The sequence below is a fragment of the Poecilia latipinna genome, unplaced genomic scaffold, assembly GCF_001443285.1.
Source record: "Poecilia latipinna isolate Pla-1442-1.1 unplaced genomic scaffold, P_latipinna-1.0 Scaffold1283, whole genome shotgun sequence".
NCBI lineage: Eukaryota > Metazoa > Chordata > Actinopteri > Cyprinodontiformes > Poeciliidae > Poecilia > Poecilia latipinna.
Window position 1 is genome coordinate 138,077 of NW_015113899.1, and position 16,795 is coordinate 154,871.

General features: G+C 40.0%; 1 protein-coding gene across 3 annotated transcripts in view; it reads right to left on the reverse strand.

The window, feature by feature from the left end:
* Positions 1-16,795, reverse strand: part of mrtfab (myocardin related transcription factor Ab) — a 54,624-nt gene that overhangs the window by 30,815 nt on the left and 7,014 nt on the right. Inside the window, exon 1 of one of the 3 annotated variants that reach the window (XM_015054864.1) lies at positions 15,759-16,017. The exons of the other annotated variants lie outside the window; for them this stretch is intronic. Coding sequence (XP_014910350.1) covers positions 15,759-15,870 — 112 coding nt within the window. The 5' untranslated portion in view covers positions 15,871-16,017. Of the gene's footprint in view, positions 1-15,758; positions 16,018-16,795 lie in introns of those variants that run through there. 3 annotated transcript variants of the gene reach the window in all.

Genomic DNA, 16,795 nt, shown 5'->3' on the forward strand with positions numbered 1-16,795 from the left:
AAAAAAAAAGGCCAGCGGCTGAGGAAGGCAGGACGGCAGTGAACTCGGCTCAGCGAGTCTCCCAGTGAGGCGGCTTTGGTTGCAGCTCCTCCTGAATCCAGCACATGCGCGCACACACACACACACGAACATGCATAAACACACACACGGGAGCGGCGAGTGTTTGCTGATAAAGTTCTCCAGCTCAGCTGTTGCCATTCATTCACAGTTACAAGCTCAGGAAGGTCCTAAAACATACAGACCACCTTCAGATTCAACACAAACACCACATATAGACTTAAAAAATGTATTTAAAAAAATCACAGACTGATGTAATGTGCTCTTAAACACAGGCTTCCTTTGAAAAGTAACCGCTCAGCCGAACTCGAAGCAGCTTTTACTGTTGGGCAGAAACACTACTTAGCAGCTTCAGGGATGATCTCATCCAACCCTGAAGTAACAGATTCAGCATTATTAAAACTAGGAATGAATTGATTCAGCATTTTCACTTCCGATATCTGAGGTTTAATATCAGCCGATACCGAGCCGATACAGAAAAACAGCGCTGAGTTGATTTAAAGTGTTTATTTCTTTAAAAAAAACAGACATAAATGTATTGAAATACTAATTTGATAACTCTGCACCATAAAGATACCAATAGCATCATGAGCTAGGTCAAACATGTAAATTTAGACTGGAGCAAACCTTTAAAATGGTTCAGAAAGTGCAATTAGGAATTCTAAATAAATAAAAATAACCACGATGTCACTCGGAGCACAAAGCATAGAGTTAGACTGAATAGATCTGTCCTTATGGATCGGACACATTGTCGCTGATACCCCAGATAGAGTTTTTTTCAATTTCTAGACCAATACAGATTGGATTGATACATGTCTAGATTTAGAAGACTTAAAACTCCTCAGAAAGGGCTTCTTATTAATTTCAGATGAATAAATAAAGCAAACATGTTTTTGTGTCTCAAACATCTTTTTTTTGTCGTGTTCTGGTACTTGAGCAAAAGGCAGGGTGAGTCTGGCTGCCTGATGATGTTGGGGACGGAGTTTGCTCCATCTGAAAGCTGAAAATAAAATTGGAAATCGATCCAATTTGAACCAAAAAAAAAGAAAAGAAAAAAAAAAAAAAGAGTATTGGATAATATTGGCCTGCATATAAAATCTGCGCATATAAGCACTCTGGTCCAGCATTTAGTCGTTTCTATCCAGCAGTGCTTGTGTACCTCATGCAGACCCATTGGATAATGATAAATGGGTCAGCTGTTCTCATGCCTTTTGTTGTTGACTATTGTTTTCTGACCAAGCCTTTTCTGATTTTCCACACTACAAAGGGGTAATAAAAGTATGTATGATTTGTGCCGAGATATTGGGTCAATATCGGTATCGGCCAATACTCACAGCTGCAATATCGGTATTGTACCGTAGGTGAGAAAGTTGTATCGGGACTCCCCTTATATAGACAGGATGAAATTAAGGAACAAAACAACAATCGGCAAATGAAAATTAAGAAAAATAGACTCATTTTCCGACTTTTTGGGGTTTTTTCTGTACAGTTTAGCTTATGGAACAGTGTGTGAACCCTCTTGCCGGCTGTAAAACGCCCCCCGTGCCCCCTGCCTCCCATATGTTTTAAATAGCAAGGCCAGCTGGTCATAAGTGGGCTATATTCAGCTTGGTATCACCTGTGCACCCGCAGGGTTATGTTACCCTGAGGCACCCACATCACAGGCCTGCAGACACACAAGAGAAGGTTAAGCCTGACTTTCTTAGGCTAAATCAATTTTATTAGAGGACAAGAGGGCACAGTTTATTCATAGAACAGCGCAGGAGCCTTGCATGAAAAAAAAAAAAAAATGAGGACACGTTGGGGCTTAATAGCTGACTAGTAAACTTCTAGCAGGTGACACATGGGACCAACACCTTAAACAAACGGCGTCTGAGGCTACAATTACTATCAGATATGAGCGTGAGATTAAAGTCCACCTGCTGTTATGATTCACAGTCTGGGCGGGAAGCAGAGATGACTGCAGACTGTGGGATTAAGGCAGGGGAAGAAAAACAAAGGAGTCCAAGACTTTGTTTCTAGAGTTTTCTTCACACAGGTGATCTTTTTGAAACAACAAAAGGCGGAAACAATAGGAAATGTACTTTTGTACTTTTAATTGAATTTTCAGCTGTTTTGCTGATCACTTTTGTATTCCAAATTGTCTTTGATCAATATATCCATTTTCTGCTGAATTCATAACGACATAACATTTAAAGCTTCTGTATGTAACTTTTGTAAAAAAAAAAAAAAAAAAATGTTTTTACATAATTGTTAAAACAGTCACCATACTGTGACAGTATAATATGAGACAAATAATTTATGAAAAGTTTGATGTCCTCCTCTTCCTCCATGTGCTACTATTGCTGTTTGTAGAAATGTAATGCTCCAGACCAAAAACAACCAATCACAGACAGGAGGAGGGGCTTAGTGCTGTCAATCAACCTCTCAACAGCTAAATGCGTTCATGAGCATCATCTTAGCATTACAGTGCAAGCAGGCCATGCTAGCTAGCCTTAGCATGCACACGGGCATGACTGACAGTGCCAGGTCCCGCCTTCTGACTCTGATTGGTTGTTTCTAGTTAGCACTAGGAAAAGGCAGAGGAACTCATTTTTTTGTACTGTTATGACAGTGACAGTTTCAACAAATATGCAAGAATTTTTAACAGAATTTACATATTGCAGCTTAAATTGTTGAATTAAAATGGCATTTTAAAACAACTGTTGCTTGTGTTATACACTGCATGAGCTAAAAAAATAAATAAATAATAAAATGGCCAAAATCAGAGTAGGGGAAATCAGGGTGTAAAGAAAAGCACCATTAGGAATCAGCTAAACCTGATGAGAGCATCTGGAATAACAGCTGACTGAAATAAGGAAAAAAAACATATACTATTTGTGATTAATAAAACCAGCAAAAAAAGTCTGCGAGTATTCTGCTATTTCTTTGCTATAAAGACTGAAAAATAGGAAATGATGTAAAACAGAACCAAATTGAGTATTAGAAATAGAATAATCTTGCCAGTAGATCATTCTGAAATTGCTCCAATGTAACCAGAATGTATAGCTATTAGTACATAAAAAATTGATGAATTTTTAATTTTAAAGAACATAAATAGTTACAAATAAATCAGATAGTTATGTAGATTTTTATAGGAATATAAGATTTTTCTTCATGCCTGAAGCTTTTATGAATGAGCAGCAACAAAACATCTCGTATCCTCGGTAACAAAATGTTTCTTTCTTGTCTTTTTATAAACGTTGAAACTTCCTGTTAAAAAACTGCAGTTGCTTGGGGAGTTGGAGAAACAGGCACGTGGAATTAGCTGGGAAATACCTCAGTGACCAAAACGTGACCGGCTCTGGACAATTTGGTAAATGATGGCCAATCAAAACAAAATGGCCTCCTCCACCCTTCCCTTCCTCCGTCAACGGAAGTAGCCCAACAATGAGGCCAGGCTGCTCTTATAGGCAGCTTTTTGGAAAGCTTAATGACATCTTGATCATCTTTTTATGTGTTGCTCTCTTGGTTTTAAGGGGATTTATACAAACTCAGTTCAATCTCCCTCAGAGTCTGTCATTTCTTTGGTGATACAAAGCGATAATTCCCATGTATGGTCATGTAGCATAAAAATCCAACTGAGATCATAAAAAAAAAAAAAAAAAGAGTTTAGCAAAGCAACATAACAGCTTTTGTTGTTTGGCCATTTGAATCATTTCCCATGACTTCACTTCCCTCTCTCTAAGATGTTGTGGGCCACACCTTACTTTGACCACTAAACCCTGACAGCATGGGTAAACATTCAGACCAAGCAATCAGGTGGACTTAAAAAACCCCTCCATAAATACATAGTTCACATACAATTTAAAGACTTTCTAACAGAGAGTCTAAAAAATAGAAGAAAACTCAATTATAGGGCCTTAAATGTCTCATCTCTACTCAACTGATGTAAAATAATCCAGATTTTGACTAATCTAGATTAACCTAGATTCTGACATCGAGAAAATACTAGACGTTAGAAACAATTTTTAGTGTACCCAGCTGTGTTGCCGCCCTCGCTTTCAATTGATGCTGTTGCCAACAAAGGCAACTTTGACCCAGATTAGAATCTTTAAGTTATTTTTTCAGTGTTGATAAAAACAAAATATCAAGTATTTGATCAACTCTGGCATTGTGCTGAGGTGAGGAGATTTATATTTGCTATTGTTCTACAACAGAAATCATTATATTAAAAAAAAACATTTTGAGAAAATGTATTAATATTTGCAAATATTAACCTCATCTAACAAATTCAAAACATCAACAATAACAAAAAGAAGCTAAAGGAAAGTTGTCGCAATCTAAGGACAAATTCAATCTGGAGGTCACTTCAACCTTCAGCAGCAGAAACAAGGTGAAAAGTTTTGGCTTTAGGAGCAGCACAGGAAAGCTATTTGACTTTGGAAGTGTTTGCCTCTTCCTTTGTCCTTCACTTTAAAAACAATTCTAGGAATTTGTGATGAGCAAAACAAAATACCACCTACAACAAATGGTAGTAATGAAAATAAATCATCTTTTTTCTGATGTGCCAATAGATTTTCCCTTCCTAGTCCAGCATAAGGATTCAAATGAACGGTAGGAAAATGGCATCAATTCCAGAATAAGACAACATTCTTCATAAAACAAAATAACATGGAGGGCTAAATTAGCTGAATGAAAAGCGTCTGTTCAGTAACTAACAAATTGTGCAGTATTTAAACATTTAGTCACTATTTGGATCAGACTCAAAAATGTGAAAAATACCAAACTAATGTATAACTAACTCTGAACAAACAACAGGTTAAATTATTTTCAAACTGAACTTCTGACAATCAACTAATGATGGTAGAGACTCTAACCTCAAATAAACAGTAAGAAAGAAAGCACATTTGTAAAGGATGACATGACCATGGCTACAAATACGACATTAGCCCCAGAAATCTGATAGACTTAACCAGGTTCTGATGCCATAACATGAACCAATCCCCCTGGCTTTATCTGGCGTACTTTTAAAGGTGCTAAGCAAAATTGTACAAATATGAATGTTTGTAGAGCTGGCCCAGCAAATATCATGATATCAACCAAATACCAAATAAAAATAAATATTAGGAATCCACAGCAGTCTCATGCTAACTACAGTATCATAGCATCACAACTGATTATCAGCAAAGAATAAATGATAACAGAAAGAGTATAATCAAAACATGCTGAGCAACAGAAGGTGGCATCTGCACTATCAACCTTATCACCATAGCAATCCAAAACTTTAACACATTTTCTGTAGCTAGGGCAAAATTTCCTGTGTCCTAAAGACATTAAATTCAACAATGAAGATTGGCTAAATGTTTAGCATTTTCCCCTAGCAACCATACATGATTGGTTAGCTAGCTGCACTTCAGGGGCGCTCGTCAACAGTACCCTACAAGAGAAATGATAAGAGTTTATCTGGTGAGATTTTTTGCTGTGGATCTCCACTGCCAGCGGTTGGGGGAGTTTAGGGGCCAATTGCTTCTGCTTTCCGTAAACTTCCCCAACCGCTGGCAGTGGAGTTCCACAGGAAACTGACCATCTCTAAATGTATCTTATTGTCTAGATGCAAGAGCGCTTCCTGCCTTGAAACGTTTGTCGTCAGTGATGGTCTCTGGCAAACTTTTAAAGAATTTTAGAGTTCTTATACGAGTTCATATCTAATTTTAATAGACCACAGCAGAGAAATGCCAGTGTGGCAACTGTCCCATTATTAGATTAGCAATGCATTTGTGTCTGATGGTCCTAGAGCCTAATTAACTAGCTTAAATCATTTCTTGCAACATCATTGTGAATAAGTGGAAAGTTTCCCTGGAAACCAGTTTGTCCAGCGTTCCTACCAGAGTCAAGTATAGAGCTGATATCATGGCTGGAATCATCAGTATGTTAATCTGTTGCTTGAGCACATATTTCCAGACCTAAACCCAACAACTCTTTAGTCTTTAGGCAACCATCTACACACAAAACACAACTGCATGAGTCAGTTTGGGATGATTTGACGTCTTTAGACACACTGGATAATTTACTGATAGAACATTTAAAGAACAAACTGATCAGATGACCCTAAAAAGAATTTGACATCCTAAAGAGCAGCCTGGTGTCAGTCTGCCGGGGGTCACACCAACCATTAACATTCCAGTCTTAGAAACAGACTGTTTTTTTGTTGTTGTTTTTTTTACTTCACTTCCTGATCCCAACCCCTTCCAGCCCTCCCCCAACCAGTTCTGCTCTGGAATTTACCAGAACTCCAAACACTTGGCCAGAACTCAACAATGACATCAGACCTGGGATTTCACCATGGCTAAGCACTCTCATTTCTGAACCACAAACAGATAAAAGCCTGAATGAGCTGTTTAATATTTTCTGAACCACAGGTGATGTTGCTGTAGAGAGTTGGAGTTCTCTGGCTGCCATGTGTGTAATTATGGGAAAAGGATGTGGAATTTAGCACAAGATGCAGATGTAAAGCGCACACCAGGAAGGCTGCTACTAATCACTTCCTACACTCACTGAAAAACAAGCTAATGTGATGGTAGATATAGCAAATCATTTTGTTGTCACTGAAATCTCCAATCAGATGAATGTGTTTGGTGTCAAATCATAACCTACATATTTTGAACCACAGAAATTATATATATTTTATTTATCTAGTGTTCCTTTTGCTGGTGGATATTTTTTAAAATGGCCACCATGTTTATAGTGGAGAAGATATGTTTGCACCAGCGGTCGGCACAGCTAACCAAAACGTTAGGTTCACCAACCACTAATTTGCTAAATAAGAATTTTATCTAATACTACATCTTTAGCCAACACAAAACCACTAAACAGAAAAAAAATTGCATAAGTTAACACTAAATTGATGAAAACATTAAAAAAAAATGAGCAGAAGCTAATTCTGAACAACTAAACATAAGTTAGTGGAAGCTAACACTAACAAGACAACTGTCTCAGTCTATGTCACACATCTTCATCTCCTTCCAGCTGATGACAGCAGTCCTCAGTTTCTGATTTTGCAACATATTACTTTGTATGAATAGGACAAAGTAGCACAACCTAATATATACAGACTTCTTCATTTCTGCTTGACTACACCCAATTAGTGCTGAGAAAAATAAATGTAACTCCTAGATTGGCTGCTTTGCAAGTGTCAAGTAGCACTGGGACATGATATTTCAGCATACCAAGTTGCATTTTTATTTCAATTATTTTTAATTATGCTCTTTGGAGAAAAATAAATAGTATGGATGAACCGATTGTTGTTTTCTGGCAAAGTAAATGACCACTTTATGATACTCTGACCTTTTAACATGTGTTAGATAACTGAGTGAATAATGATTTATTCAAGAGGACAACGTATGCTTGTAGCATGGAAAGAGGAAGTTGATAAAGGAACGGATTCGTTTGTCGTGAGATTGGACTGAATTGATTTTTTAATCACAGGCATTGAGAGTGTGCAGAATATTGTACATTGATGTGCATTGAGGATGGTGTGACCTGTGTGCATGTTTAGAAAATTGTTCAGAGCAGTGCTCAGAGTGCACAGGGATCTGCTGTATGGTTCCTCCTGAAGTAGCAAGCAATAAAGCTCAGAACTGTCTCAACTTCCTTTGTTAAAAGCTTTTCCATTTCACATGCCAATTCTGATTTCAGCTGATACGAATTTCTATTTTGTCTGAAAAGTTGCTAATATAGCAACTAGTGTCACATATAAGCATCAGTTGACCCATCACCCAAAATAAAGGAAATTGGGCCAATTTATCTGTGCACAAATTGGAACTTCACAACATTTCAATCTCATGTATTCAGCACTGTTCAACTTCTTTTATTGAGCAAATTACAATGAGGCTTATAAATATAATTCAGTTTTAAAGTCTATTTGTACTTTCTTCGTCTTCGAGTACATCAAGAGAGAAAATGCCACCGGACCTGGAACTTGAATACAGTAAAGTTCTGGCTTCCAAGGTCTTTAGAGTTAGTAGGAAGAATCTGTTCAGTGTCATCATCTGGAATAAAAGCTGTCCAAACCATAATAGAAGATTAGATGATGACTACACAACAGTAAATAAATCATAAAGTCTTAGAGACAGTTGTTTGCATCACAATCCTTCTCTGGTAAAGAAGTTCTGAAGGAGGAAAGTTGATGTTGAACAGGAGTCTCTAAGAGAGGGAAAATAAGGCGCTGGGGGTGTTCCTGTCGCGATGGTGACGGCTCTGTAACCCACTGTCTGTTACATAACCAACATCTGAAAATGATTTTTGCTGTAGCAAATCTCCTAACCTCATACCTCACTGAAAGACCATCACTTTATTCTCTCCATTACAACCGATTTTCCTGTCTGACTCACAAGAACCAACTTCCTGGTAGCAAACAAAGACAGCTGGAGCTCAACAGAAGCACTAGGACTGCATTTCTGATAGTTTTCATTCAAACTAATTTGTGTGGACACCAGCAGGTTGAGCTTATTAGACTCTTAGAACTCTTCCTTCTGCACTCCTCTTCCTGTATAGTATAACATCTAATAAAAGCCTGGCTGTTAATTTGCTTGAGTGTCAGGGTTTTTTATTAGACACAGATCTTCAATGGGGTCACAGCTTTCCATTTTTCCCCCCAGACAAGCAAGTCACAGTTAGAAAACAAAAAGTATGAATACTTTCATAAAAAAATTAAACATTCTCTCTCCTACTTCAAACTCAGAAATCCTTCAAACTAAGCTTTTTATTTTATTTTATGATTTTCCATCTTTGCTTCTCAGAACAATTGCGCAAGTCAGGTTTCAACAGATCTTGTCTAATGCTTGTAAAGATACTTCTTTCACTACTAGCCCAACCATGATTAGAATAATCTTAACTGAGTAAAAAGAAATGAACATTTGGCTTGTTTGTCCCAAGGTTACAGCACAATGGAAGCTGAAAACAAAGACAGCATTTGAAGAAACGATCATAAGAAGCTGAATCCAAGCAACGACAGCCGTGTTCTTCAGTCTGCTCTCGCAGCACACACACTGCAGACCATGTGCGAAAAGCAGGGTTGCTGCTAATCTCTGCGACACTCATGACTTTTCGTGGGATAAAAAGTGAACTTGCTCGCACTTTAAGGCGACTGTCAGGTGAAATTCTCGAACTTAGAGCAATTTGATCAAATCTTACATCTGTTCCAATATACTTTAGGGGGGAAAAAATGCCTCGGCAATGATCGCTTAGAAAAGTCGAGCCTGCAGCTTCAGGTTTAGCTGCTGCCGTTGTGAACACCGAGCTCATGTCTTGTGTCTGAGTCACCGATATGAAACAGGAGTCTCTTTGCTTCGCAGCAAACTCTGTGACTCTTGTCCGCCAGTGGTAAATGTGCAACACTTGCTGTTGGTTGGCAGGTGACTCACAAGCTAATGGTTCTTCTATTATTCAGAACAAGCAGAGGGTGAGAGATGAGGCAAAAATCAGACCAGCCTGAGGTAACGTATCCTGTTTGTGTAACAAAGTGTTCCCCACAGCAGCAGATATGCACCTGTGACGGTGGGACGTTGTGACTGAACCCATTGGCGTGAGCGTACCAACTGAAACCGTCATTCATGTATTTAAGAAGCAGACGGTTTGAAGAGGAAGACACTTGTTTAGACCCTGGTAAAGATAAAACTCCAAGTTCATTGTTTGGTGGTCGTTTTTCTGCTGATTTGGTCTTTTTGACTCATCGGTTTTCTTTCTAACAGATTTGTTAACGTCTCCAGTTTTTCAAACAGTTCATGCCATGGAGTTTAAGAAGGTTACCAGGTCTTTTGTTTGTGCCCTACCCAACACTGAGCTTGGAGTGTTTTCCTCCACATATTAGTCACCAAATAATACAGAACATTCATAACAACTGCCAACATGTCCAGGTCTGGTCATCCAAGCAAGTCCCAAGAGAGCAAGATGCTACAAAACACCAAAAATGTCAGCACAGAAGAGACAGCAGACTGTTCCTGGTGTTAATGTGAAAGTCAGAATGAGACTAACTGTACAAGTTTAGCTTTCATGGACGCAAGGAGAAAACATTTCCATTCTAAGAAAATCATGAAGGCCAGCTGAAATTTACCAAAGATAAAGTAGAAAAAGAGCAGAACTTCAGGAGTAATGCTCTTATGTTTAGCATCAACCCCACATAGTTCCTGAAAAAGAACTGAAGCTCGGAGTTAGAGGTTTTGTTGTGACCTTGGGGACCAATCACAGCAGAACCTATCATAGAATGGTGTACTGATAGTTATGCTGCATAAAAGAGAGAGTTTGAGGAAAATGTGACTTTAAAGATGAAGTGGAACTGGATCCTGCAACATGAAAATGACTCAAAGCACACCAGTAAATCAAGTCCAAGGCCTAGTCAAAGCACAGATCCTTTAGCCTGGTGCTTCAGCCAAAGGAGCAACACTGATTATCAGGGGGTGGTATGTCCTTAGCTTTTTATTTATATTCCCTGAATTTGTGTGTGTGTGTGTGTGTGTGTGTGTGTGTGTGTATAAAGAACGAGATGATTTCTTGGTGTTTTCCATAAATTAACAATTTTCTTTTCTAAACGGAACAAAAAGAAAAAAAAAAGGGGAAAAACTTCTTTTGTGAGTAAGCCTGTCACAGTAAGTAAGTAATTGCGGTAATCACATGATCCATTAAAATGAGCTCAATAATTTCCACTCCGATGATTAATATATTTTTTAGAGAAATTATAATCCATTTCATTTATTGTTTCTAAAGTGTGTGGTTTTTGTTTCCTTTTTATTTATCGCTTTTGGTTATGATGTTTTATTGTGGATATTTACAATGTCTCCCAGTTCCAGTGTTCAACTAATTTAAGTTAATCGCTCTCTGAGAGGGCAAATTTGAATTATTAAACCACTATCAATATATAACTTAAAAACGCACCCAGAACAACAATATTGTTTGCCGCAATAATTACTAAGTTGCAGCAAAATTTATTATAACAGGACTATTTGTAAGAACTGCACATCTAATGTGGTGTCTTAATAGTTTTTTTAATCATTTAACATAAGCACTTAAAAGCATGTGACTTCTACTGCTTATACAAAATCCAAACAGCAACAGCAATATTTACAGCACTCCTGTTTATTTCTGCATGTTTGCATTTTTTGAATCTGGAGAAAACAAGATGTCCTTTTTCCAAGAAAAAAAAAAAGCTCATCAGTGGTGCTTTTCTACCTGGCCGTGCCTGCTCAAAAGGCTGCATTTCACAACTGCAAGACATGCTAGAAAATACAGAACACGCAACATGAGTGGGCTTGTACCTGTGGGTGTGCGGGCGTCGTGTTCCCGTTGCTATGAGCAGACTTCGCGGAGCTGATAAAGCATTTCTTTTTTTCTTTTTGGCTTAAGGCAAGCAATCTGAGCGAGGCTGCTCTGTTTGGGCTCCCCCGACTTCTCATTATTATCCAACAGGATTTTACCTGATCGCTAATCAAAGTCGCGGAGTGTGTCGGTGCTTGCAGAAAATACCGTGCTGTCAGGACGTACTGTGAAAACGGGAAGGCAACCAAATCCAAGCAAGCGCATGTTGAGGTCCTGAGTGACATGAGGTGTGAAGTGTGTGCGTGTGAGTGCTGATCAGTCATGATGGTGTAGCATGAAGTACACCTTCCTACACAGATTAGTAACATAAATACATCTGTCTGTGTGTGTAGTGGATAGTCAGTTCCATACGTCCACAAAGAAGTATTCTGACTCCTGTTATTCATTTCCTGGCTCTGATGTAATGCTTGGGACGTCCAATTCAACGTTATGCTGTACATACTATAACTTAGTGTGCTGCTTTCAGAGCAAGCTGTTGCTGCAAGAATTTTATGTTGGACTGTGTTTACTTTGACTTAAATACCTCCTTCCTTCCTGCTTTCCATACTCCTTTCTTTCAATACTCGCTATTGTTTTTACATTTCTGTCCCTTATCTAATTAAACACTCATTTCTCCATACTTCCCATCTTTATTACCACTCTTTCTTGCCATCTCTCAATCTCCCTTTTGCCCCTTTCCTACCCTCCTACTCACAGGCTGATGGAGTGCTTTGGGGCCTCTGTTGCTGGCAGCTTTCCAGTCAGTTACATAACAGCGCCGTCAGCTCCCTGAATCACTGCTGGGCTGAGCTGGCCGCTGCCAGGCTGCATGTTGAGCCAACGTACCTCCACAAGGCGCCCAACGGCCAGAGCCGCAGACGCTTCGGTCTTCAACATGACGGCACGTTTAATTTGTGACAGCAAAAAGATCGTTTCTGCCACCTACCAGCCAGAAGTGAGTCAGATAGAGCAAGGCTTTTGACATTGCGTAGACTAAGGATGGAGAGATTATCTGGATCTGCTTTTGCTTACAGCCCGAAAATTTTATGCATTTTAATTGGTTTCTATGAGAGAAAGTGGAGCATAACTGGTGTGCATTTGTATGCAACCTTTTTTTTAAAGTAATAAAAGCATTACAGGGATTGTCTCCACTAACTTTGCATGTTTAGAAACTGACATTTCCCAAATCCCCTTTGGAAAATAGTGGACCAATCCAACATTTGAATTTGTTTTGAGTTTAGAGATGTTGGAAGACAAGACTATATCTTCTGTAGCCTCCAACGCTCCTTTTACATCGACAAGTCTCACTCTAGCCAGTTTGGGTCTAGGCAAATTGGGTGTGTCTCTGTTGGCAGTGTGTTCCTCACTCTGTGGCAGTGAACACAGGGAAGGAATTGGGTCAGGCTATGAGCACAGAGGATCTGTGGTCAACGCTCCTCTATGAGTGTCTTTAGATGACCTATTTCCCCTAAATCTCTCGGTATATGTTTGTTGTGCGCTGCCCTGTCCCAGTTGACAATGACGTATGCTCTTCTATTGATAAAAAGGTTTGACCATGAAATTATTGATTTGCAGCTGCCATCTTGACAACTACCAGGGTCTCATCGCAGATTGGTTGAGATGTTGTCAGAGGAGGAATCCACGGGTCAAATAAATACATTCTTCTGAAATTCACATTTCTTGCAATACCCTGCATGGTTCGGCTTGTGCTACCCTTGAAGTGGTTACGAAGAACAGGGTGGGGTCCGCAGAGGATCTTCAAATGAAGACAAATCTAGACAGGGTAGACTGGCAAAGAATTGGTTGAAGTCATGCCCGTTAAGCAGGGGGCTAGCATGGTCGGAGAAAGTCGAGCTGTCGACATGTGGCCACGTGGCTGCGAGCCATTTTTTTTTAACACAACCATCAAGGTCCACAAGACACACAGAGCCAAGTTTCTGTAAAACCCTCCTATTGTCCGTCATGGTGTTTTGTCAAATGTTTGGTTTACAAGAAATAGTAAAAACCGCAGTCATGACACATCTTTCATACTTCCACTGACAATTGGTCTCTGACTGAAAACCTGATCTCTGGAAGTTGAGCAGTTTGGGTCATTTTCCACATAAACAAAATTCTGACCAATAATACAATGGTTTTGCAAAGTGAGGGGGGGCGAGAAGTCCACGATGGAGACTGTGGCAAGAAGGGGTGGACGACAAGAGGCTGACAACAAAATGACATGATTTTCGTCATGCAACTGTGACCATCAGAACTGGTTCTGGCACTTTGCCTCCCTGTCTCCCTCTAGAACTGTCTTATTTAGCTTCAGCCACCTTACTGTCACCTCTAACCAGAGGTCGCGTTAACGGAATATTTTCCATATTTGACTGGTTATTTTTTTAAACGACAGGAAAATTTAAAGGCCGTTGGTCATTTGACAGGTTATAATTAACACCCTCATGCGAGGACATGACAGACTTTACGCAAAGAGTTCATCGCAGAGGCAACTAAAATCAATCAATAAAAGAATCCTTTCTGAATATCATCTCATGGACACTGAACTAATTGCGTCTTTCTGACCGGGAGCTGGCAGCATGTTGAAGAGTTATGGACCCGACGCTTTGGAGCGTCTGGTTAGGAAGCGCATTCAAGACCTTTGGTAGAAATGCCGTGTTTAACTTCAGTCTCCATTATATAGAAAACTGAGAAAACTAAAGAGAATACAACGTTGAATCCATTTATAGTCTAAACAGAGGAGCCGGCAGTTTATCTTGAGGAAATATATGACGGTGCACAAGTTAATTAGCATGTTACGACATGCGCAGTGCGCTGCAGCTGCACAACCAATGCGGACGCGGTTCTGCCGCTGCAAAGAATTAAACTTAACTCACCCTGCGGATTTAACAAATGGAGCTGAAGAGGTTACCGTCCCGCACCCAGAAGGAGAGCAGCGCTCAGAAGCGCGGCAGACATAACATCTGTCTGTTTCGGGGAAGTGAAACCACGCAATAAATAAATAAATCAATCCTTGTAAAAACGCCGCCCAGGGGAAAAAAAAAAAAAAAAAAGGTTCATGGATAGGTTTGGATCAGATCCAACTGTCTGATGAACCAGCGCAGATTTCTCTGCAGATGCGAACCAGGAGGAGTTTGTGAGGCTGTGTGTTCAGACCCCAGCAGGTGAAGTGCTGGTAATTTAAGTGGAGTCGTTTAATTTAATTTATTATAAGTTATTGGGGCTACAGTCAGTGGCTTTTATCACTATGGAGAAAATGTTAGATGGGATCTGGATTCATGGTTAAACTAGGTGAATATTAACTAACCTGCATAAAAATGCGGCTCAATAGCCGATATTAATGTACTTATAATTTGACGGGTAAAAATAGAACATGACCAATTTTTTTTAATCCTGTCTGTCAAAATGACGGAGAACAAAAAAGTCTAGCACAACCTCTGCCTCTACCCTACTTCCCTAAAGTAAAGAATCTCCTCAGCATGATGCAGCCACCACCATATTTCAGCCTGGTGATGCTATGTTCAGACTGACGATCTCTGTTAAATGGTGACTAAAGAAATTAAAAGAAAACTCATTAGCTTTGCATGATTGTTATTATAAAAGCCCTATTCTGGAGATTTCTGCTAATTTGAAGTTGACCTTTTGTGTGCTCCAGAAAAACAAGTGTCTACTACTTGTTCTACCAGTATAATAGTTGGTGAGCTCATCTGTTGCGGTCACGTTTGAGACATAACCAAACAAACAGGGTTCTTGCTTTGTGCAGAAGCTGCCCGTTTCTATGGCTCAGAAGCTGTCATGAGATTCTGGGACAATCTGTTCTGACTGCAAAGAGTGGGTCATTTCTACTTCAATCTGGAGCAGAGTCGCTGACGCCTATAACCTACTTTCCCACCCGAGCTTTGGTGTCTATCCTAGAGCGTCTCTAGTTCACCTCCAACTCCGTCACCTCTGTCTGTGAGCGGCTCAGCCGTCCCAATCCAGAGATCCAAGTTGACAGCTACTGCGAATGAACAGAGACCTTCAGAGAGCTTCTCCATTCGAATTGTAACTTGCCAGCAACCTCATCAAACAAGTTCTGCTTTAAAGAGACCCTGAAAAGTTGGCATGCCAGCCCCACCTGTTTCCTTTGCCCTGAGGAGACCAATTTATTTTACAAGTGTGCAGTTCTACATCAATTTTTTTTATTTTTTTTTTTAGCTTCGCTTCAAAACTTCAGTGGGGACCCAAGATGGGACATTTTTACAAAAGATTTAAGTCAGATGTGTATATAAAAATGCATCCTGGATGGAGTTTGTTGCAACCATATACTTTGATTATGTAAGGAAGAACAAAATCCACATGCAGCCTTGAACGAAGTGTAGCTGAACAGGCTTTACCTGACTGGATGGTCATGTCCCTCTGCACCATGCCGAAGAGAAACTCTGCCCCTTCTGACCAGACTAGTGCTGCATGCTTCCCAGTGACAGCAGACGGAGTGCTCAACACCATCCAGCGAGAGAGTAGTCCAAGTGTTTTCCTGCAGCCTCCAGCTGGTATTCCACAGGTAGGTGCGCACCTCACGCTTTCCTCTCTGGACTGTGTCTGCAAGTGTGAGCATGTCCCGGCAGAGAGGGCGTGTGTGGGTCTGTGTTGGCGGCGCCTTAAAGTTTCTTAGGTAACAATAAGGTTCACCCTTCGGCCTTAGTCTTTCGTCGTTTCTTATTTTTTGCTCTTGGAGGCTGGTTGAAGCTCCAGCAATAACAAAAAGAAAGAAAGAACTAAAACAAACTGATGCAAAGTCCAAGTAACACCACCTCATTTACTTGCTTTCCAGTTTTCTTCGCTTTCCTTCTGTTCCCTTCAAATTATGCAATACTGCCATTTCAGAGATGACCTCCCCCTTCCTTCAACTTCCCCATCCTCCTCCTCTTACTCCTCCTGCTGCCGGAGCTGCTAGAGCCTGCACTCCTACACTCTCACCAGCTTTTCCAGCTCGGCGTTCTGAACCATCTCGGCCGCATTAACATGTCCCGACCGCGATTGTTTGCTGCAGAGAGCTTCAGAGGCAGGTTTGGAGCCCAGAGAACAGGAAACATAAAAAGCTTCGCAGACACAGCATGTTAACGTCGTCCTTCACATCTGTGTCTCATTCTGAAAAGATCTCTCTTCTTCCGTGTATACACACACACACACACACACACACACACACACAGAGAGAGAGACGCATGTCTGGTTGATAATAAATCTCTGCTAACTCACCCATTACTGAGGAAAGAATCTACTGGAGTAAACAAACTGCTTAGTCTGATGTCAAAGATAAGGCTTTGAGGAGCTTTCATATGTGAGCTGGGTGTTGAGTTTTACGGCAGTAAAGTAGACATACGGTACTTTGTGCATGTGAACCTTTTCACATTAAAATTATGAATTATGTTTT